Here is a 22,717-nt window from a genome sequence, read left to right on the forward strand (position 1 = left end):
ACTGTATGTCGTTTTTTTTTTGTATATCCTGATTTCATGTAAATCATTTTCTATATCTTAACGTATAATAGTTTTAAAAAGTATATTTTTTATGTTTTTCTTACATTTTATCTCTTAACTGTTTTTGTGTGCACCTATCATGCTATTTTTAGGCATTAGCATAGGTCTCAAATATATAAAAAAACATGTCTATGAAGTGTTTTGCTCAAAATACCAAACAGATCATCCGTTCTAGCCATGCCTCATACCCCTCTATTTCACTTCTTGTTTCAAAAGTGCTGATTTTATGTATAAAGCTTTAAAAAAAAATTGGTAAAAAAACGAAGGGGTCTGAGCTCATGCGGGACCCGGCAGCTACTGTCTAAACTAAATACTGCCGTGATGAAACACCATATCATGGATTATCAAGGATTATTTCTGAAACAGTCTGGAGATCAAAGGCTTTCTCTCTTGTCGGTTATACCACAAGGTGAGTTCCTTTTCATTTCCTGCTTCTTCACACACATGCTCTCCAGTACAGGTTAGCTCTGAGTGTTAGCGATGCTAATGTAAACACCGACCACATTACGTCCAAAACAGTCGGGCATTGTTTCTGATAGCAACGTTTCTGATAGGGCCGTGGGTCCGCATTGCCGATATTACGTCATATCGGACGCAAATCTGGATCAGCTCCGTTGTAGCCCCGTTTTTAGAGATTTGGGTACGGAGGAAAAGAGAGAGGGTTTTATTTTCTGACGCTGCGTGAGTTCCCCCGACACACCGGGGACACATATTTATGTTTAAAGTAGTGCTGTCAAAATTATCGCGTTAACGGCAGTAATTAATTTTTTGAATTAATTGCGTTAAAATATTTAACGCATTTAACGCATGTGCAGAATGGCCCGCCCCATACGTGCCACCAGTGGCAGCGCCAGGGTATGGCTGGGGTAGGCTACACCCATACGAAGAAATGGCTTAGCCCCACCATGAAAAATGATGTTAAAGTTAGCAAAATAAAGTCTGCCAACTCGCGCGGAGTAAATTGCACAGACAGCAGTTAGTAAGATTGATTTCAGTAGCCACGGTTTTGAAAACTTTTGTCACGTAGTGATCGCCTTCTCAATAGAACATCTTTGATAACGGCGTAGTGTTGTTGCAGGAAGTCCCGACGCAGAATACTTTTGCTGTAGTACAGGGGTGCACATAACTGGTACACAGGTTATGTAATCTGAAATGCGTACCGTCACTTGTGTCTCAAAGCGCATTTGCGTACCGACGTACTTGTGAAGCTTTTCCAGAAGGCGGTTAGATCACCGGATGACAGTCGGTCTCCGTGTGCACAGACAGGGCTGCTGTTAACGTCGGTCTGTACAACGGAACTGTGCCAAAACTACGCCAACCGGCTGCGGAGGGAGACCCCCCCCCCCTTCACTGGAGAACTGCGCTAAAACAGCTGGTCACAACGTTCACACTCTGTGGTCACGAAGTACTCCACTAGCCCCCCCCCCCCCTCTGTCGACTTTCCTGAAGTACTCCCCCGTTGATAGAAATCAACACATAATGAATTAAGACCCCACGGTTTGATGATTGATAGGTGTGTGGGCTGTCTTTCATTTTTACATGCAGAACATTTTTATAATAAACATAGATACTGTATGTTAAATTGATATATCCGCCTTCTTTCATTTATCTTTCCATTCCCACAACAATATACATAAATAAATGGCATATTTTGGACATAGTTCGAATGGTGATTAATCATGATTAATTAATTTTTAAGCTGTGATTAATCTGATTACAAATTTTAATCGTTTGACAGCCCTAGTTTAAAGACATCAAAAAGTGCATTTTGCATGATAGATCCCCTTTTTAAACCTACTTTGCAATAAAACTGTTTCCAAACTTCTTATTCTTTAGGTTCTGTTTGACCACATGGGCAGCCTGAAGAAGTACGAGTCTGTACTGGAAATCCTCCGGGACTTCTTCGAGTTGAGGATGAAGTATTATTTGCTGAGAAAGGACTGGTTGGTTGGCATGCTGGGAGCTGAAGGCGCTAAACTCAGCAACCAGGCCCGCTTCATCCTGGAGAAAATCCAGGGCACCTTGGTCATTGGTCAGTAGCTTGTGAAGTTATTTTTTGAAAGCCACTGCTGCTTTGAAATTGTAATATTCATGGAGTTTTACATGATCAGTTCAGCCAAACTTGTGCAGAAAATAATGAATACTGCTGATGTATTTACAGAGAACAAGCCAAAGAAGGAGCTGATCCGCATGCTGCAGGAGATGGGCTTCGACTCCGACCCAGTGAAGACTTGGAAACAGGCTCAGGAGAAGGTAGGTCTGACTCATGGATGCTAGATTATATTCTGCTTCTACCAGTGTTAATATTGGCAGATATTTTTTTATTTAGTCTTTAGACCAGGGGTGTCAAACTCAATTTAATTGCGGGCCACATCAGCATTATGGCTGCACTCAAAGGGCCGGTTGTAACTTATATATAAATATATAAAATAATGTATTATATTACATTGTTGCCTCTGCGTTGGATTATTATTGGATAGGGTAATAACTTCATAATTAACTACTTCTGAAAGCAGAAGTCTCTTCAGTGGGAATGTCACAAAATGATTTAAAAAGAAAAGCTGGAAAAAAAAGTCAAAAACAGAAGTGACATCTAAAAAGAAAAGTAAAATGTTTAAGAAATAGTCAAATTGTGAGGAAAAAAATCTAATTTGAGATACATTGTGGGACATGTAGTTTATGAGCAACGTGCTTCTGTAAATCATCATGTAACCGTATAATAAACATATTATATTCTTTGCAAGCTCTTGTGGGGCCACATGACATGAAGTCAAGGGCCGGATTTGGCCCCCGGGCCTTGAGTTTGACACCCCTGCTTTAGATGAAAATGGTTATTAGTTTTAGTCACATTTTAGCAGGGGCGGAGCTGTAGAGCCTTGCCCCCCCCCCCCCCCAGCTGCCCCCTAACTTTTGTTTCCCTAAAACAAACCTACACTATTTCCACAAGCAACGAAACAAGCATTACATTAGTTAAAAGTGAATCATTTTAAATATCATTTTAGGCCAGTTAAAAACGCAGCTACGGCCCTGAATTAAACTGCGGAGCGTCGTTCACACAGACCGCGGCTCGCAGAGAGGGAGCCAGCTGTCCCAGCACCTATGGATCAGCTTCCCCTGGGAGCATTTCCCCTTCTACTAGTTTTGTTTTTACTAAGGACGAGAGCTTGAAACTAAATATTAATAAAACGCTGCCGTTTGAATCGATAGCGTTTAACAGACGGGTGCTGTTTGGGGCGTTACGTTACAAAATACCACGCAGAAGGCATTAGCTGGGAGATCGATCACTTTGCTAAACTACGCGGTAGCCTACTATTAAATCCATGTAAACTACACATCACAGCAATGAGGCCAGATCAATGAAACCAGGATACATCCTTTACCGTAAAAACTGGATCTAAACACAGCTGCCTGTGTGCGTTTGATAAATACTTTCTGATGATATGCTACTTATTAGCTAGGCTACATGGCCTGTGTAAAGTTATACAAGCATTTGTACCAGTGCTTTTCACAAGTAGACTCTTGCAGTCCAGAGTATAGGAGTGATTCAACAACAACAAAAGACATATCTGAGAAGAGATCAGGACGAACAGAAAGAGGAAAAGGAAAAGAGAGTCCACTGAAGAGACCAGGAGGGTCAGAGCAGGAGGAAGAGGAGGAGATGAAGAGACCAGGAGGGTCAGAGCAGGAGGAAGAGGAGGAGATGAAGAGACCAGGAGGGTCAGAGCAGGAGGAAGAGGAGGAGATGAAGAGACCAGGAGGGTCAGAGCAGGAGGAAGAGGAGGAGTTGAAGACATTAGTGAAGAAGAAGAAATATATGTGAGGAATAAAGATGAAGTATCAGAAAGAGGGACAGAGGCAGGGATCAGGAGGCAGATGAAACTCCAGCTGGACCATTATGGTATGTTCTTATTCTCCTTGCATGTTCCATTACAGCAGCTAAATGTAGCAGCTCTTAGTATTGACAATTATTGATTGAAATGTGTTGCTGCCAGTGGCGGCGCCTGAGTATTTTTGTTGGGTAATCTATGGTAGGGCTAACCCATACAGTGGTGGGGCTCAAGTCAGTATTTGTAATGTAATTACATACACGCTATATCGCACCCCTTGACAGTGAAACGCCAAGCATGAGGCTTTTATTAGTCTCCTTTTATCAGCTAAATTACATCGAGAGCAACAGGTGTGAGTTAAACAATACAATAGCCTATTCTGCTAATTCCACGTTACAACATGCTACGCAGCGGCAGAAACAAGAAAAGTTGGCATATATAATTGACACGGAGAGAGTGAGGGAGAGAGACACAGGTAAACAGAGAGAGACAGACAGACACAGCACACAGGTGGCTTGTGTCTCTATTGTCATACATATTACAAAATATATTCAAAACTCACTATTCACTCTTCAGGTGGTGTCGTGTGACTCTGGCACCTGTTCGACTTGTACCTCAATGCGAGGGTGTTTAAGAACAAATCTATCCATCCGAAATATACAATTAATCCTAGAAGTTCTGCTGTCTGTCTGCTGCAATTTACTCGGCTCGAGTTTGGGGACTTTTCACTGTGAACGTGACGTATCAGTAATGCATGACGCAGCAGACCCAACGTTTCGTTGCTCTGATTGGCTGTAGGTCTACTCAAATTGCATTCGGGGGCATTTTGATCTGACCGCGGCTGCGCTGATGTTATAACGCCAGAGAATTTCCACCTTTAGTGTATATAACTCCCCCACTACTTAGACTATTCCTGGCACCCCTATAGCATAAGCCCGAATGGTCTCAACCATATTGCGTCAGTAACGTGCACTTGTTGTTACAGCAGGATCAGTTTGTGTGTTGTGGACACGACCGGTAGATTTTCGCAATCCGTGTTGTCAACATGCTTACTTTGTCATAGTCATACTGATATTCTGTACAAACTGAAGACCACTGAGACAAATGTAACATTTGTGATATTTGGCTATATAAATAAACATCGATTGATTGATTACTTTAACATTTAACTTTATCATGGTCGGGCTAAGGTAGGGCTAAGCCATTTCTTGGTATGGCTGTAGCCTACCCCAGCCATATCCTGGCGCCGCCACTGGTTGCTGCACAGGTCACCTTTAGCTCTCTGAAGAGATGGGTCATGTCATTTGTGTACTTAATTATAACTAAGTACTTACAGTATGCAGAATTAGAGTATTCTCTGAATCGGGTGCCTTTTGGGTCTTTATATCTTTGAAAAATGAAACCAAAATGTTTGGTCATAACATCTGGTAGTGGACTACTTACATTTTCCCACCCCAGGCACAAAATATAAATAATTACTAGGAATTTACTTGAAGGGTTGAAGTTTTTGACAAAAAGTAGCCATGATACCTTGTTTAGCTAAGATATGGCACCACATGGAAATCAAGGACATTACAAAATTGTAATATTTTGCAAAACTATTGTTTATTTTGTAATAAACAATTATTTACTATTATTAATTCATATAACAGAGTTGAAATGTTGAGTTTGTCAATCTTAATATGAAAATACAAAAACTGAAATATAGGTAAGAGAAGAAACTGACACTTTTGTGAGGTAATTCCCTCAATGCAGATCACACATGGACTGATCCATTATTTTAATAGGAGGGTAAATGATATGGCGTGACAGGGTGTAGCGTGCTGCAGCAGCAGTCTGCTCTGCACGCAGGCTTCCTCCAAGTTTACAGTTAGTAAAACAAACTGGTGGTGTGACCAATGACCATTTACAATTATTAATACTATTACTATTATTAGCATATATATATGTTGGTTGAAACTAAGCCAGAAAAAAACAAACAAAAACAAAAAATAATAATATATATAAATAAAATCGATTTTTAAAAATAATATTCGATTATGGAGACTGTAGCGAATATTCGAATAATCGCTGGCATCCCTACTTTTAACTAGTTTACAGAGAGTCAAATCCACATATTGGGGATGGGCGTAAACCACGGCGTAAACACATCTGCAGAGGAGATGTCTCTCCCATCTCTGGAGCTTAGAAGCTAGCGTTCTCACACTCGCAAAACCTCCCTATGCCCTGTAGGTCAAGCTGTAAAACCTAGTATCAACATACGACTGCATCAACACATTCCTTACGGGAGATTAGAAGCAGGGATGGTCGTACATGTCAACACACAAAATAAGGTTAAATGTCTAGGAGTAAAGACAAAATTAATCCCTTACACTACTTTTATCGATCCGGTACTTTAACAGTATTCTTGTAGGTACTTTTTGTTATGTTAAGGGAATTACGAAACAAATTGTTAACCGAATTAACATTGCTTTATTTAAATGTGAAATAAATCAAATATACATAATTATGTTATTGGCTTCTACGTGATACAATAACTTTTTTTTTTCGTGTTGTCAGAATGTTGATATTTTGGAGGAAGAGCCGGCCGAGGAAGGAGTGGAGGTGGTGGACGCCAGCGGGCCGGACTTCAACTACCTGCTGAGCATGCCCATGTGGTACCTGAGCAAAGAGAAGAAAGATGAGCTTTGCAAACAGAGGGACAACAAGGTGTGATATTCTGTGCTGTGTTTTGCTGATCTCTTGCACTTAAATGTGTGACCGTTGTTCATTTCTGACCCTAACTTGCTGTCTTATAGTTGACAGAGCTGAATACCCTGAAGAAAAAGAGTCCATCAGACCTGTGGAACGAAGACCTGGCTGCTTTCTGCGAGGAACTGGAGGTAACGGCTCGTATACACTTTTTTAAATATAGAGGCGAAGTCCCTCTATTTCCGGTGACCACCATGGGACCTTATTTCGGAAGAATTATGTATTGAAGTCAATGGGGAGAGAAAACGTATCTTTCGGTCCCGTTTGAATTGTGCCATGAATTACACATATGATGTTTGTCAATTTTATGTAAAAAAAAAAGTCACCGTTTGTCGTAAAACTGTTCAAATACAAGACTATGGAAAATACGCAACTCGAAAGACTACAAATCCCAGTAAGTGATGTCATTGTTTTCCTCCACTAAATATAAGAGATAGCTAAGATAACTTTAACAAGATGCCTGTGTGCTTAGTACCAGATTGTTATCATACCAGCAATGGGTTTTGCTCATTCGTACGCTTCCCGTCTGATGAAAGGACCAGGAGTGGCTGGATCAAGTTAGCTAACTAGCTAGTAGCAAGCACGTTAGTTAGCATTACAGCCTTAGCCTTGTCATTTTTATAAGTTACATGAAGTAGCATTAAGTAACCCAAAATGTTAAACAGTAAGAGCAGTAGTCATAATTCGTGAACCCTTCGAAGAGTACTGACACCGGTGTGATCATTCTATAATACTCCGTTTAAACCCGGATGTCCCCGGGGGAGACATGCTAACGCTACATTAGCATCGGCGATCTTTTCTACTTCATGCAATCTGCACAAATGGTTAACATTGAACATTAAAAAGATCAGGCAGTTCAGGGAGAATCGAAGGAAGGCTTGCAGCTTTGCATGACATTCTTCTGGACGTGTTTCATTGTGGTGATAGTGAGGGTAGTCAACCCCTTTTTTGGCAAGACAGTAGTGACGGCCATCTTGGTGACGTGTGTTGTTGCGAGAGACCGGAGATGTAGTTAATTGAGCGGTTTCAGACAAAAAAAGGCTTACTTCACAGTTTCACGGCAAAACATTTTTTTTTTACTTGCAAAATTATCTTTTAAATTGACAACTCATATGTGTGATTCGTGGCACAATTCAAACGGGATCGAAAGATAACTTTTCTCTCGCCATTGACTTCAATACATACTTTTCCCGAAATAAGGTCTCGTGGAGCTCCCCCGGAAAGGGAGGGACTTCGCCTCTCTATACGTCCGGCGAGCACCTCCTCTGTCAAATATGGTCAAATACTTGCCTTTTTGACATATTGCCAAAACATGTTCATACATTTGGATATTAAGCATTGATTCTAGTCTCTGTCAATCATTCCCCTCCGGATTAAACCACTGATTGTGTTTTTTTTTTTTTGTTTTTTTTTTTGTTCAGAGGGTTGAGAAGAAGGAGAAGGAGGATGCTGAAATGCCCATTGTTAAAAAGGGGGGTGGCAGAACGAAGGTGGTGAAGGTGAAGCAGGAGACGCTGCCCACGCCACAGGGCCGCCGCGTCGTCCCGCACATCACCAGCGCCATGAAGGCTGACGCTAACAAGAAGGCCGTTCTGAGGAAAGGGGGCAAAAAAGTCAAGGTATGTTTTTTTTTTTAACAATAATGAACAGACAAACAATATGAAAGCAGACAGGGTCATCCTGGGTAAAAAGGAAAGCTTACTATGTCGTAGAAAATATTATACATAATACAATACGTACTTGCACACACATTACAATCCTATACACATTTATCTCCTTAAACCAGGGGTGTCGAACTGAAATACACAGTGGACCAAAATAAAAAAATCGTTACTAGTCGAGGGCCGGACTGGTTCAATGTTTATTGCAAAACTTATTGAAATGAACTTATTGCACATATTAAACCTGGAACTAACAAAGCTTAAACTATTGCTTATAAAAACAACATTAAACATTAAATAATCAGTTGCATTCATTTCTTATGGCTCTATCTGCAGCTTAATTTCTTATGATTACATTTTTCCACAGGCCAACAACAGCTTAAAAAAAACTAAAACAAACATGCCCTGTTGTCTCAAGAAAGAAAGTGCAGAAGGAAACATCCATTGAAACTCAGTGTGCTGCTCTGTGATGCTAGTTCAGATACTTGGCATCTCATCTTGGGTGCAAGTTAATCAACGTTTGGGCTTAGGCTCTGAGCTGAGGAAACCCTCAGGATTGAGTGATGGTGTACGTGCAATATACCGGCGGGCCAGATCTAATAGTAATTAGAAATTATCCTACGGGCCGAAATTGAATCCACCAAGGGCCTGATTTGGCCACATGTGCCTTAGATGCTCCAACAGTATGTGTATACATATTTAGTAGGGGTGTAACGGTTCACAAACATTTCGGTTCGGTACGTACCTCGGTTTTTAGGTCACGGTTCGGTTCGGTTCGGTACGTTTTCGGTACAGCAGAACAAATTATCACAAAACATAACATATTTTTTTTTAAATTATTATTAAACTGTGAATAATGTATTCACTCAAATAAATACAAAATATAATAAAATAAACATTAAGGTGCAGCATTTCGATGAACTGAAATAATCTGTATTTGAACTTTACTGTACTAGTACTCACAAAACATAAACTATTAGATTTGGGTTTTTAATTATTATTAAACTATGAATATTCACTCAAATAAATATAAAATATAATAACATAAACATTAAGGTGCAGCTTTTCGATTAACTGAAATAATCTGTATTTGAACTGTAGTACCTAAGCAGCCAGCTTGACATTAGGACTTGCTTGTCATTGTATTTTCATGTTGTTTAAAGAAAGATGAACTTGTCCACATTGCTTGCCGAAAGGGCAGATCTGCTGGCACTAGCAACGTCTCCTGCTGTGGAGAACACCCTCTCGCTAGGGACAGAGCTAGTAGCAGATACAGCCAGGTAGCGCTTTGCTAACATGGCAACATAAGGATATTTGGCGTTTGTAATAGCTTTGGCTCGGTCTGAACTTTTTGCGAGTGGTGGAGGCTTACATGCTAGTGGGAGTTGGGTTTGCACTTCAGTCTTTTGGTACCGGTGATATTCACATTCGGGTGATGCCTTTTCAAATGAGTGTGATGTATTGCCAGCCGCGTAACCAATGTTAGTTGAACAATGCCGACAAACAGCTTTGGGTCGGTCCACCTGTCTTTGTCCGTCATCCTTGTTCGTAACTGCGAAACCAAAATGTTCCCAAACCGGACACTTCAATGATGCTGGAGGATTTTCGAGCTCAACTTTATCTGCGTTCGCCATTTCGACAGTTCCTCAAATCACTGACTACATTTGAACGCATCCCTCTGACCAGCTCGTCCAATGAAATGACTTGCTCGCTCTATGACGCGTTGATCACAATGGGAGCAAATTACTCTGAATGCTGCGACGCAGAACCTGAGAATGCTTCCAAGAAGTTGTTCACGTTCTCATTTTTTTACGTTTAACGTTATATGCGTTCGGTACACTTCGGTACACACGTGTACCGAACCGAAGGGCCCGTACCGAATAATTTCGGTACGTGTACCGTTACACCCCTAATATTTAGGCATGTAGGGCTAACAAAGGCAGGGTTACATCACACTATCAGGGTCTTTAGGCCACTTTGTCCATGATTGACCTTTTTAAATTCTCTGTCCTGGGTCTATGATTCTTCCATTTACAGATGTTCGGTTTATTTGGTCTTAGTACAGGGTTAAGTAAAGCACAGCAAGTAGGTGATAGGACATCAGTTTGGTTTCACATAGCATTTCCAGTTTCTCCAGTACTTTTCAAATGTTTTCTTTGCATGTCTCAGAGACACGGTATGTATTTTTGACTTAAAAGACATCACAGGATACAAGTGTGTCTTTGAATGATGGTAGCGTTTACCTTCCCAACTCAGAGCGAAGACGTCGTGATGAAGATGGAGTTTGGAGAAGATGCAGAGAACACAGAGCCAAGCGAGGACAACGACTTGGCTGCACCAGCTAGGAAGAGAACTAAAACCCAGCCAAAGGAAAAGGGTGAGAAAGGTAACACTGATCACTTTATTTTACAATTCAGTCAGTTTGTATATTACAGGGTTCTTCCGGTCATTCCAAACCTGGAAAAGTCATGGAAATTCAAAATGCTAATTCCAAGCCCTGGAAAGGTTCTGGAAAACAATATTTTTCCCAAGGTTTTGGAAAAGTCATGGAAATGTAACTAAAGTTGCATCAAATATAATTTATATTTGATCTAATCGCCAAAATAGTAATACTATAATGATAATAAATACTGTATCGTATAGTGATGAAACGTAAAATGGCATTTAACTGACGAGGTGTTTTGCTGGTGAGAGATTTTATGGCACATTTCCACTACAGCGTGCCGTGCCCTGCCCGTTTTTGGTTGCGTTTCCACGGGGCGTAGTTCCGGCTAGCGGGTACTTTTACACAATTTTCGGGCTCTCCAAAATCGAGGTTCTTTCCGGGCCAACAACCGGGCTGAGTCGGGCTGAGTGTGCTAAACTAGTGAGAGAATCGCTGGCAACTACAACAAGATGAACATATTTCACCATGATTTAATTGTAATACACGTTTCAAAAATGATGCCGAAGTAACAACATACTGATACCGGTTAGTAAAAACCATGAATTAATGCTTTGACAAGTCTTCAGACAGACGGCAGGCGAAGAACCTTTTAAAATGCGTGTTTTCTGAATGGAGATCGGCTAAGCTAACGCAGTATATGCTCCGACCGTCCACACTCACAACAACGGCCTACAGACATAAAAAAAACAGCGACTGTATTCGCCATGACACAGGCAGTCTGTGGTTTGTACTTGTTTAACTTTTGTCTAGTTTCTGAACAGATATGAGGAGCTGTGGCTCTGAGTGCTAACAGCTAATGTTGGTTTTGTGTTTCGCATTGAAGATAACGTCTTTTGGTAAAGGTCATGGAAAAGTCATTGAAAATCATTGGTGAAAAAGTGTATGAACCCTGATATTGAAGACACAGCAGAGAAAAACAGACCGATATACTTCCCAAAAGTTACTTTTCTGTCAGACAAGGTGTGGTGTAAAACTAGAATTATTTTAAACTCTTTGCAACTTGTTGTAATAAACAATTGATGACCAAAACAACATTTTGAAGGATACTGTATGGTGAGCTTTTTGTAACAGTGGCTGTTTAGTGAAACCTAGTGGTTCCTCTGGAGAACAGCATTTGTATTTCCACAGACCTCAAGCATTTTAGAATGTAGGGAAATATTTAGTTTAATGTATTTCAATCTTATCACCTGCTTGTGATTTTAGATGTACAAGCAGGTGCTGTGAAATACAGATAATCTCTATTTTACAGCAGTAATTACGTGCCATACTGATTGAGATAGCATAATAATATCAAGTTGCATTCTTTGCGAGACAATGACAAATGGCATTTTCTAAGGTATTACATTTTGTAGCTTGTTTCCAATAAGTATATAAATGGTCCAAAGAGGTTGTGTTCTACAGTCTGCCTGAATGTAGTCATGGCGTAGGTGTGTAGTGTGATTCTGTGTAGTTTATTTATGGCATCCCGTTGGATTTGACGTCATCTGAACAGGACATCGCGCGCTCACTGCTTGATAGCGCGAAGGTCCGTTTACGCCGGTTGTTAAACAACATCGTTATGGGGAAATGCAAGTCTGTGTCCAAATGGTTGGAAGATCAGGAGGAAGGACAATCAATACTGTATATAGTCAATGTGAGGTAAAGTGTGTCGCCATGGTAACCGGTTAGAACTCCAAGTGGCGATGAGGTCTTAAAATGTATGGAAAGGTCTTGAAAGGGATTACATTTGACTTCAGGATTCCTGCACATACTCTGAACAGACTTCAATGCTGTATTTGAATACGTTTTCTTTTCTTTGTATAGCCCACAATCAATAGTTTAGCAAGAAGGGGTGCTAGAATATCGGAGCATTAACAACAAAAACAATCGACAGTGAATTATTAGATTTCCCCTAAATATCTGAAACTATTTTGAAGAGTTGCATTGCAATTTATTAAAGATGAGGAAAAAACCCTTTTTCTTCAGTTGCTTCAAAGACCGGCAAGCAGAGCACTCTTCAGTTCAAGGCTGTGGGGAAGAAGCCCAAGAAGAGCGTGTCGGACGAGGAGTCGGAAGAGGTGTCGGACGACATGTTTGACAATATGTCCGACGATGAAATGGATTCAGAGAGAGAGATCGCCCCCAGGGTCGGTCGCACATCTAGAGGTGAATGTCAAATAATACTGCGATTACCCTGCACGTCACTTTTCCATCTTATTTAAATCAAAGGCATTTCCTGAGACTAATGAGCTGTCCTGTTTTAGTTCAAACTGTTATTTTGTGTCTTCTAACCCAAATTCACAAAGCAGGATTGCTAAATCAAACCTTTCTGTTTTTTGTTTGTCAAGCTCCGGTGAAGTACATCGTATCCGACAGTGAAGATGAGTTTGATGACGTGGGAAAGGAGAGTGCTCCTAAACGTAAACCCGTTATCAGTGATGATGATAGCTTTCTCCCGGAGCCAATGGCCGATAGGGAAGTGGACTCTCCAGTCCCTTCTCCAAAAGCTCCAGAACCTGCGTGAGTATAAACGACAAATAACTTGATGTATGACGTTTTTTTCAGTCACGATAATTTACCTTTAACTCGGATTTATCCCTTCGATGCAGGAAGAAAACGGCAAGAAGCAAACCGGCAGCTAAAGCAGCTCAGGCCAAGTCGAGCTGTGAGTATATTAACGACAAGTGAGCTGGAGAACTGTCGGGCCCCAGGTCAGAGTTTTAATTATTTCTCTTTGCGATGCTCTGCAGCTCAATCGGATGATGCAGTGCCTGCTCCCAAAGCTCCAGTTCAACGTAAACCCAAAGCAGCCGCCCCGAAGAAACCTGCTGCTGCCAGGAAGCCGGCCGCAAAGAAGTCTACAGGTATTTGGAGTCAGCCGAATTAGGACTCAGTGTGGTGTATGTCCCACAGATTTAAAGACGGGTTCATGGTGAACTTTTGAATGTTTTAACAATGCTGTTTTCAGAATACTTAATTCGTTGAGTTTGGTGGACGGTTACTCTATTTTGAAATAGAAAAAAATATTAAAATAAACTATTTTTTTTTTAAAGTGCATTACGGTATGTCCACACAGCAGCTTTAAACAAATCTTCCAGCTCTTCTCTGCCCATTGAATTTGAATGGGGATGACGTCACTTTGTCTCGCTTTTCGCCAAACTGCATTGTGGGGGAACGAAGCGAAGATTTCCAGGATCTCCGGTATTCAAAAGTTGTGCAATGTTCAACTTTTGAAGCTGAGCTGGAAGCGTCAGCCAATCAAACCGCAGTTCATTTCCTCATATTCCAAACGAGAAATTACGGTAGCAAATCACCCGGTTCTTTACGACCAGAACTATTAACGGGATACAAACCGGAGGAACCAGGCATGGAGGGAGGTGGCAGAGACAGTGGGTGAAACTGGTAGGTTTTCGCCTGTTTGCGGAGTTTATATATATATATATATATATTAGGGCTGTCAAGTTAACGCGTTAACGCAAAAAAAAACGCCACTAATTATTTTAACGCGATTAACGCATGTGTATTTTTTTTTCTCGGCCGCCCCGTAGTTTCAGAGCGCATCGAGTTTAAAATACCATCTACAAGCTGATGCTGACAGCCCCGCTCCTGCTGCCCGCTTGCAGCAGACCACACTCCACGCTCACCGGCAGGCACCGACTGGCCATCGGGAGGACCGGGAGGGTGTGTGTATGTGTGGCCCGAGCGAGCGAGAGAGACCTTACGTGCATTGTTGTTGTTAGCATCTGGTGCTAGCTAGCTGCGCTAACGGATATAAGGAGCTGTTTAAATGAAAACAGAGGAGCGACATTTCGCCACAACTGCGCCGAGCACTTGACTTGATGCAGGAAGCAGACAGTGGGACATTGTAGGAGAAGTCAGCACACTCATTTCATTTCATTTCAAACCTTTATTTATCCAGATTGGTCCCATTGAAATCATAGATCTCTTTTTCAAGGGAGACCTGCAGCATATAGGTTCCACATGAAACATAAAACAATAAAGGACATTATACATTATATTTACAGGATACATTTACATAGTTATAGACATTTAAAAGTGCCCATTGTATCAGCAAGCATTTCATTTAGCCTAGCTTTAGAAACATGCAGAGGAATGAGATTGCTCAGTTTCAATTCTTGCTGAAGATTGTTCCAAGCAAGTGGAGCTGTGCACATACAAGCTGTCTTACCTAAGACAGTCCTTGCTCTTGGCACATCTAACAAGACTACATCATGTGACCTCAGACAATAGCTGCTTGCAACTCTCTGTGTTATCAGAGAGCAGATATAATACGGGAGTTTACCCAACAAAGCTTTATAAATAAACGTGTACCAATGACTGAGCCTCCGTACAGAGAGTGATGGTAAACCTGCCTTGGTATACAGTGTACAGTGATGTGTAAGCACTTTACAATTTGTGACAAATCTCAGTGCGCTGTGATACGCAGCATTCAATTTGCTCAGGTAATTGGCAGGTGCATTCATATACAACAAATCCCCATAGTCCAGCACAGGTAAAAAGGTCACAGTGACTAGCCTTTTCCTGGCCTCAAGCGAGAAACAGGACTTGATTGCAGCGTCCAGGCAGCTCCCGTTCGAGCATATGCCTTGAGTTGCACATAGCTCCAACACACACACACACACACACACACACACACACACACACACACACACACACACACACACACACACACACCATTTGTATTGTATGAGAGGTTCCAGGTTGTTGTGTTTAATATTCATGAGAATATTTGACATTGTTCAAATGATAATAAACATTAGCATAAAGCATGTTTGTCCACTCATATGTTGATAAGAGTATTAAAAACTTGAAAAATATTCCTCTAAGGTACATTTAGAACAGATACAAAATGTGCGATTAATTTGCGATTAATCGCGATTAACTATTTTAATCGACTGACAGCCCTAATATATATATATATATTAGTGCTGTCAAAATTATCGCGTTAACGGCGGTAATTAATTTTTTGAATTAATTGCGTTAAAATATTTAACGCATGTGCAGAATGGCCAGCCCCATACGTGCCACCAGTGGCAGCGCCAGGGTATGGCTGGGGTAGGCTACACCCATACGAAGAAATGGCTTAGCCCCACCATGAAAAATGATGTTAAAGTAAGCAAAATAAAGTCTGCCAACTCGCGCGGAGTAAATTGCACAGACAGCAGTTAGTAAGATTGATTTCAGCAGCCACGGTTTTGAAAACTTTTGTCACGTAGTGATCGCCTTCTCAATAGAACATCTTTGATAACGGCGTGGTGTTGTTGCAGGAAGTCCCGACGGAGAATACTCTTGCTGTAGTACAGGGCAGAGCCATATAATAGTAATAATATGGCTCTGGTACAGGGGTGCACATAACTGGTACACAGGTTATGTGCGTAATCTGAAATGCGTACCGTCACTTGTGTCACAAAGCGCATTTGCGTACCGACGTACTTGTGAAGCTTTTCCAGAAGGCGGTTAGATCACTGGATGACAGTCGGTCTCCGTGTGCACAGACAGGGCTGCTGTTAACGTCGGTCTGTACAACGGAACTGTGCTAAAACTACGCCAACCGGCTGCGGAGGGAGACTCCCCCCATCACTGGAGAACTGCGCTAAAACAGCTGATCACAACGTTCACACTCTGTGGTCACGAAGTACTCCACTAGCCCCCCCCCCCCCTGTCGACTTTCCTGAAGTACTCCCCCGTTGATAGAAATCAACACGTAATGAATTAAGACCCCACGGTTTGATGATTGATAGGTATGTGGGTTGTCTTTCATTTTGACATGCAGAAAAATGTTATAATAAACATAGATACTGTGTTAAATGGATATATCCGCCTGCTTTCATTTATCTTTCCATTCCCACAACAATATACATAAATAAATGGCATATTTTGGACATAGTTCGAATGGTGATTAATGATGATTAATTAATTTTTAAGCTGTGATTAATCTGATTAAAAAATGTAATCGTTTGACAGCCCTTATATATATATATATTGCTCGCATAAAATCCCCGGGGTTTTTTGCTTTGTATGTCGGGGGCGGGAGATTCATGTGATTGGTTGTTGGTCGCGTTGCTCGCAAAAAATCCCCAAGCTTTCAGACACGCCCAGCTCCAAGATTTTCAAGATTTTTGAAAAGCTGCTGTGTGGACGTACCGTTATGAGTCTACGAGAAAATAGAATCAAATATTGTAATCAAAATGTTAAAGGTAAAACTGCATTAAAAGTATAAAATAAGTAGAATAATATTATTTGTATAAACAAAAGTTAAGTACAAATGTGTAATAGCAATAAAATAATTATTGAATTTTTCATTAAATGGTACTAATTAGTTTTGCAACACTAGTTTTCCTCATGTGTCATATTTCTGGTTTGCACATTTGGATAGATTGGATACTTAAAGTACATGATGCCTAAAAGTAAAAATGCTTTTTAACCGATCTGCAATGTTATTTCTTCTGTTGATATAGTGCTCGATGTGAGGCAGCCATCCATCATGGATTCTCTCACCAAATCCAAACCGGTATCGACCACCGCTGCCAAGAACTTCCCGTCGTTTGACTCCAGTGACTCGGAGGCTGAGGCCAAAGCTGCAAAGGCGAAGCCCAAGCCCGTTGTCAAGAGGAAACAGGTCCTTAGCGATGACTCCGACAGCTCGGGCGACCTCATGTCACGTCTGATGGCTAAAAAAACTACCAGCAAGGTCAGTTCCTACTCTGAAAGGTCATTAGGGGTTAATTGATCATAAGTCCTGATGTATCTTTATTCATTCATTAGTTATTTTAGGTCTTTGACCCTTTTCGAACTATTGATTTGTTTGATTTAATAGTTAAACATTTTCTCCAGTGGACTCCTTTACTTCTTCCGTAACATTGTGACATCACTATGTAATACTTTAGCTTATTTTGGCTAGTGCTCCAACACATTGTACGTGATAGGCAAAGGCGCGGGACATCTCTAACCAATCACAACAGAGCCGGCCAGCTAACCAATCAGAGCAGACTGGGCTCTGGTTTCAGACAGAGGGTGAAAAGAGGTGCTGCAGCACAGGCAGTATGAGAAAAATAAAGAGCTTGTTGAACATTAAAGCACGGAGACATGTCCCAGTGGAGGCAATAAATACAAAGATTAACCACAAAATGAGCATAATAGGGCCCCTTTAATGTTAGACTGGTGGAGTTGGGATTGGGTACCCGAATGGCATATTTTAATTAAAGCTGAATATTTTCTCTTTTCTTGCAGAAAACCAAAAGGTGGGACGAGGACGAGAGCTTCAATATTTCAGACAAGGAAGCAGTGGCTCCCGTTGCCACGGCAGTGCGAGAGGTGCCCGCACGTGCTCGCAAAGCTGTCGTCTACAAACTGGACTCGGACTCGGAATCAAGTCAGTTTTAGATTTTGTGTTAAAGACAGGTTCTTAGTTGTGTTTATGCCGTGTGATTAATATGACATTTCTTTTCACTTGAACGATTGCTTTTGGCTTAAAAATACCTGCAGTCCCAAAAACACTTTTATTGTGTCATCCTGTCAAAGAAACAAAATATGCTTACTCGTGTGACTGCATTGAACTTGTATGAAAGTCTTTTTTAATGAAATTTGTTCGATGGAATTTTTGTAATCCAGTCCTTTGAGTGTTGTCTTGTCCTGTAAATATTTCAATGGCTGTTCTTTTTACATTTAGAAAAATAAAGTTGACTTGTTTGTATTGATAGTTCATTTTGCTTGGTGTTTCTTCTTTGCTGCTAACAGACTTATCATTTGTCTGTACGAATTAGGTGTTCTATGTTGGAATGTCATAAGGAAGTGAAAGGATGATAGAAGGGTATATTTAGTGGGATGGTGTTGACCCCGCAAAGTTGATAAATAAATGTAGTGAAAATTAAGACTATTAAACGGCATTTCCCAAGGTATTACATTGTGTAGCTTGTTTTCAATAAGTATCTAAATTGTCCAGAGAGGTTGTATTCTACCGTCTGCCTGAATGTAGTCATGGCGTAGGTGTGTAGTGTGATTCTGTGTAGTTTATTGATGGCATCCCGTTGGATGTGACGTCATCTGAACAGGACGTCGCGCGCTCACTGCTTGCTAGCGCGAAGGTCCGTTTACGCCGGTTGTTAAACAACATCGTTATGGGGAAATGCAAGTTTGCGTCCAAAAGGTTGGAAGATCAGGAGGAAGGACAATCAATACTGTGTATATAGTCAATGTGAGGTGAAGTGTGTCGCCAAGGTAACCGGTTAAAACTCCAAGTGGTGATGAGGTCTTAAAATGTATGGAAAGGGTCTTAAAAGGTCTGACATTTGACTTCAGGATTCCTGTGTTAGAAAAATCTCACTTCTACCCGGCATCAGAAACAGGTTTATTACCAGGTAGATTGACGCTTATGAGGAATTTGACTTGATGTCATGTTGCATGTACATAAAAGTAAAACACCATTTAAAAATATATATATCAGCAGTATTTACATAGAAATAAAAAAAATGGGCATGAATAAAATAAAAAAGATTGTGTGCATTAATGTAATGCATAGAGTCTGAAGTGGCTGAGCCTCAAAACGGGATACATGTATTTATTATTCTGCAAGAATGGAAGTAGTCGACTCGTCACACACAAAGCATTTGGTACAACTAGTTCCTGAACAGTGTCCTTCACATGCTGATCTACAAGAGGGAGTTACACCGACACAAGATGGAGAAGTATCGATTTATAACAGTATACAATGTTTTGTTCAGATTAGCTAAGGCCCACGCTCGTCCTATGCCTATCTCCCTAGAGGCTGAATCGATCATCTTAATCGTTGTCTTCTAGCTTATCAAATGCCTAAAACTGTGTGTCATGCTTCTCTTCTCGGTAATCATACATCTTGCTACTGTTATACACTTGGGCCTTTGTTAGCACCTCTGTCCTTTAAAGAGAACAGGTTTCAGGTTATTGAAATATTTGGATAGGAACCATTCTTTCCAAATCTATAGGATATAGAGGAATTAGCTTTAAAACAAAAACTTCATTTACAGTTGTATTTTATTCTTATCTAGTAAAATAAAGTCATACAAACAATAGGAAACTAATTGTATTGATACATTAGAGTTAAAATCTTGATCTTTAAGCTCAATATAGATTGGCATGTGTCTGTACTGCTAACTGGATGAAGTACATCATAGTGAATCAAAAGGTTGCTTTTCAAGAGCTGCATGTTGTCTAATTTGGCCGGGGAAACTGTTGGTACAGTTCTTCCTGCCATTTAGGAAGCTCTTTGAAATGCTCATCAAGACTTGTCCTTTCTTGGGTAAACATCACTCCTGTCTGGGACTCTTGATGGGCACAGATTAGGACATAGCAGGCATTTCCTTAACTGTAACCGCCCTCTCAATTATTATACCGGCATACTCCAACAACAGGCCATTTGAGGCAAGTGAGGAATATGTGCCTGTGTTCGCGAGAGCATAACGCATGTTTGGACACCAATTTTTTTATTTTAATCCCTTTTTATCTGAGGACATATCCAAGTGGGACAAGACGATCAAGAAAAGCCGAAACAGGATTTTAAAGGATTATCAGAAAGGGTAAGTTTCTCATAGCTCTGCATGAGATTAATGAAATCCATTAGACCTAACATGTTGTCATCCATTTGCTTTGGTCTTAATGCTTCTGAGTAAAATGTTTGACTTGTCTTAACTGTTGTTGTCTTCAATGATGTCCTGTGGTTTCAACTCTTTTACAATGTCTTTAAGATAAGGTGTGAAAAAAAACCCGAAAGAGACCCAAGGAGTTTACCTGAGACCTATTTTATTGTTTTATTTCTTATAATAACTGCCTAAATTGCAGTCATTGCAAGAGGTATAATCATGTTTCTTTTATGGTTTCAGGTTAATCAACGTTGAATCCTATCGCAGCTTTTTGCACTTTGACCTTTAGATTGATTGGATTAGTTTAGAATGAGCTGAGAATTGGAGCTAATAAGATACTCTTCAGTTTCTTTCACCACACAGCTTTTACTCTGAGAAGGACTGTTGGATAAATCTCCAGACTTACAAGAAGCCATACCCAAGACAGCGCTGCAATCATGGGGGAATGGGGCTTCCTCGGCGGTCTCTTTGATAGCCTCCAGGTCCACTCGCCGATGCTTGGACGTTTCTGGCTCTTGTTGATGCTTGTTTTTAGGATTCTGATCCTGGGAACTGTAGCCAGTGACCTGTTTGACGACGAGCAAGAGGAGTTTGCCTGCAACACCCTCCAGCCGGGCTGCAAACAGGTGTGCTACGACATGGCCTTCCCCATCTCCCAGTACAGATTCTGGGTGTTTCACATCGTCCTCATCGCCACCCCTTCCCTGGTTTTCCTCATGTATGCCATGCATCACAACAACAAGAGGACCATCCAAAACAAGACCCAAGTCTACAGAGAGGAGCTCCGTTTTAGGGGGCTTTACATGATCAACGTGGCCTTCCGCATGTTGGCAGAAATCGGCTTTTTGGTGGGCCAGTGGGTGCTGTATGGATTCAAGGTGGAGGCCCAGTTCCCATGTAGCCGCTTCCCCTGCCCCTACACTGTGGACTGCTTCACCTCCCGCCCTGCAGAGAAAACCATCTTCCTCTGCTTCTACTTTGCCGTAGGGTTGATATCAGCGATTTCCAGCTGTGCAGAACTTTTCTACGGCTCCATCAAGTGGTTCTGCTGCTCAAGCCCGCCCACCCCGGAGCTCCAGAACCTTGACAACTATGAGAAAGAAGAAGGGGCCGTGTCGGAGAGCCTGCGCGGCAGCATGAGGCATAAAGGAGGAACAGTGAGGAGCAACACGAGTAGGAAAAGCTCCAACATTGGACACAAAAGCAGGGGTGGCAGATATTTGAGCAGCAAGGCATTCATGGTGTGAGACAAACTTGATTCGTTATGGTGCAATCACTTGTTTTTTACTAAATGTTATTATTATATAAGTAATTACTGTATGGCATTTCACATAAACGCATCTCACTGTTAATGGTAGAAGGAGACATCTAAGGAAATGTTTATGAGACAGTCATACGAGAAGGAAATGAGCAAAGACGAGAGAGAACTGATTGCACGTTGAACACTTGATGACTTGTTTGGGCTCATGAATCATTGCAGACCGTAAATACTTCAGGAGGGGAAACAACGGCATTTAACTTGATTGAGTTGTTTAACACTGATTGCTCTTTGTTTGAAAGAGAACTGATTGTACTTCCATCAGACACACCCTTGATTGAAGTCAACATCTGTACATGAAGGAAAATGTAAATGGGATGTCACAATATACTGTATTGACAAGCCTTATATTTAAATACACAAATAACGTTTGATACACACACTCATTGTGTATGCTTTTGTACAGTTAGGTTTAAAAACTTTCTTTCCACCTCTCTACACTTTCGAGAAAAGAGATTTAAACGCACAATGAGTAAAGGCTAAACATGGTAGCGTTTTATATTTTACATTATATTCGATTTAACCCATAAGGACCCACCGTCACACAGGTGTCACATGACCTTTAAATGTTCAGGAAAGTTCCTTATACACTTTTAGATTTAGATTTGATCTCATGAAGTCCCTCAGTGACACACCCTGAACAGTCTGGTGGGTCATGGTCCAGGTCATTTGATTTTGTGTTCCCAAAACAACATGTCCAAGATGTCCATGTGCCAGAATAACATATGTGACAGGACTACCTACATTTCCAAAGCTTTTTTGTTTGTTGCTAAAGGTAAAATGCAAGCCATTTAATAATTAAAATGCTTACATAACATGTCCTTTAATACATTAACCTGTTGTGGAAACATTTATTGATTAAATTGATATGAAACAAATGAGATAAACATTGCTGTGGCACTGGTGTCACATCGGGACTTTAACCCTAAGCTTTCACAGTAAACTCTTGAACAATTAGAAATATGATTATGATCTGCTCAGTTAATTTAGCTGATTCAATTATATTTAGTTAATATATTCTTTATTCTTCAATTCAAAGA

General features: G+C 40.9%; 2 protein-coding genes across 3 annotated transcripts in view; both read left to right on the forward strand.

Annotated features, from left to right (window-relative positions):
• The window catches only part of top2a (DNA topoisomerase II alpha), a 33,122-nt gene extending 14,673 nt beyond the window's left edge, over nt 1-18,449 (forward strand). Inside the window, exons 23-34 of one of the 2 annotated variants that reach the window (XM_034106759.2) lie at nt 1,897-2,092; nt 2,222-2,313; nt 6,447-6,596; nt 6,686-6,769; nt 8,060-8,257; nt 10,556-10,676; nt 12,711-12,890; nt 13,073-13,244; nt 13,334-13,389; nt 13,475-13,588; nt 17,204-17,436; nt 17,976-18,449. In XM_034106759.2, the coding sequence (XP_033962650.1) occupies nt 1,897-2,092; nt 2,222-2,313; nt 6,447-6,596; nt 6,686-6,769; nt 8,060-8,257; nt 10,556-10,676; nt 12,711-12,890; nt 13,073-13,244; nt 13,334-13,389; nt 13,475-13,588; nt 17,204-17,436; nt 17,976-18,128 (1,749 nt within the window). In that variant the 3' untranslated portion in view covers nt 18,129-18,449. Of the gene's footprint in view, nt 1-1,896; nt 2,093-2,221; nt 2,314-6,446; nt 6,597-6,685; nt 6,770-8,059; nt 8,258-10,555; nt 10,686-12,710; nt 12,891-13,072; nt 13,245-13,333; nt 13,390-13,474; nt 13,589-17,203; nt 17,437-17,975 lie in introns of both variants that reach the window. The other variant, XM_034106758.2, reaches the window with a different exon arrangement.
• A 2,347-nt stretch (nt 18,450-20,796) lies between these two features.
• LOC117464393 (gap junction delta-3 protein-like) lies at nt 20,797-21,606 on the forward strand. Its single transcript, XM_034106802.1, has one exon. It carries the CDS (start codon nt 20,797-20,799, stop codon nt 21,604-21,606), a length of 810 nt encoding a protein of 269 aa, XP_033962693.1.
• Nucleotides 21,607-22,717: the final 1,111 nt, after the last annotated feature.

Source organism: Pseudochaenichthys georgianus, chromosome 19 (assembly GCF_902827115.2).
Source record: "Pseudochaenichthys georgianus chromosome 19, fPseGeo1.2, whole genome shotgun sequence".
Classification (NCBI taxonomy): domain Eukaryota; kingdom Metazoa; phylum Chordata; class Actinopteri; order Perciformes; family Channichthyidae; genus Pseudochaenichthys; species Pseudochaenichthys georgianus.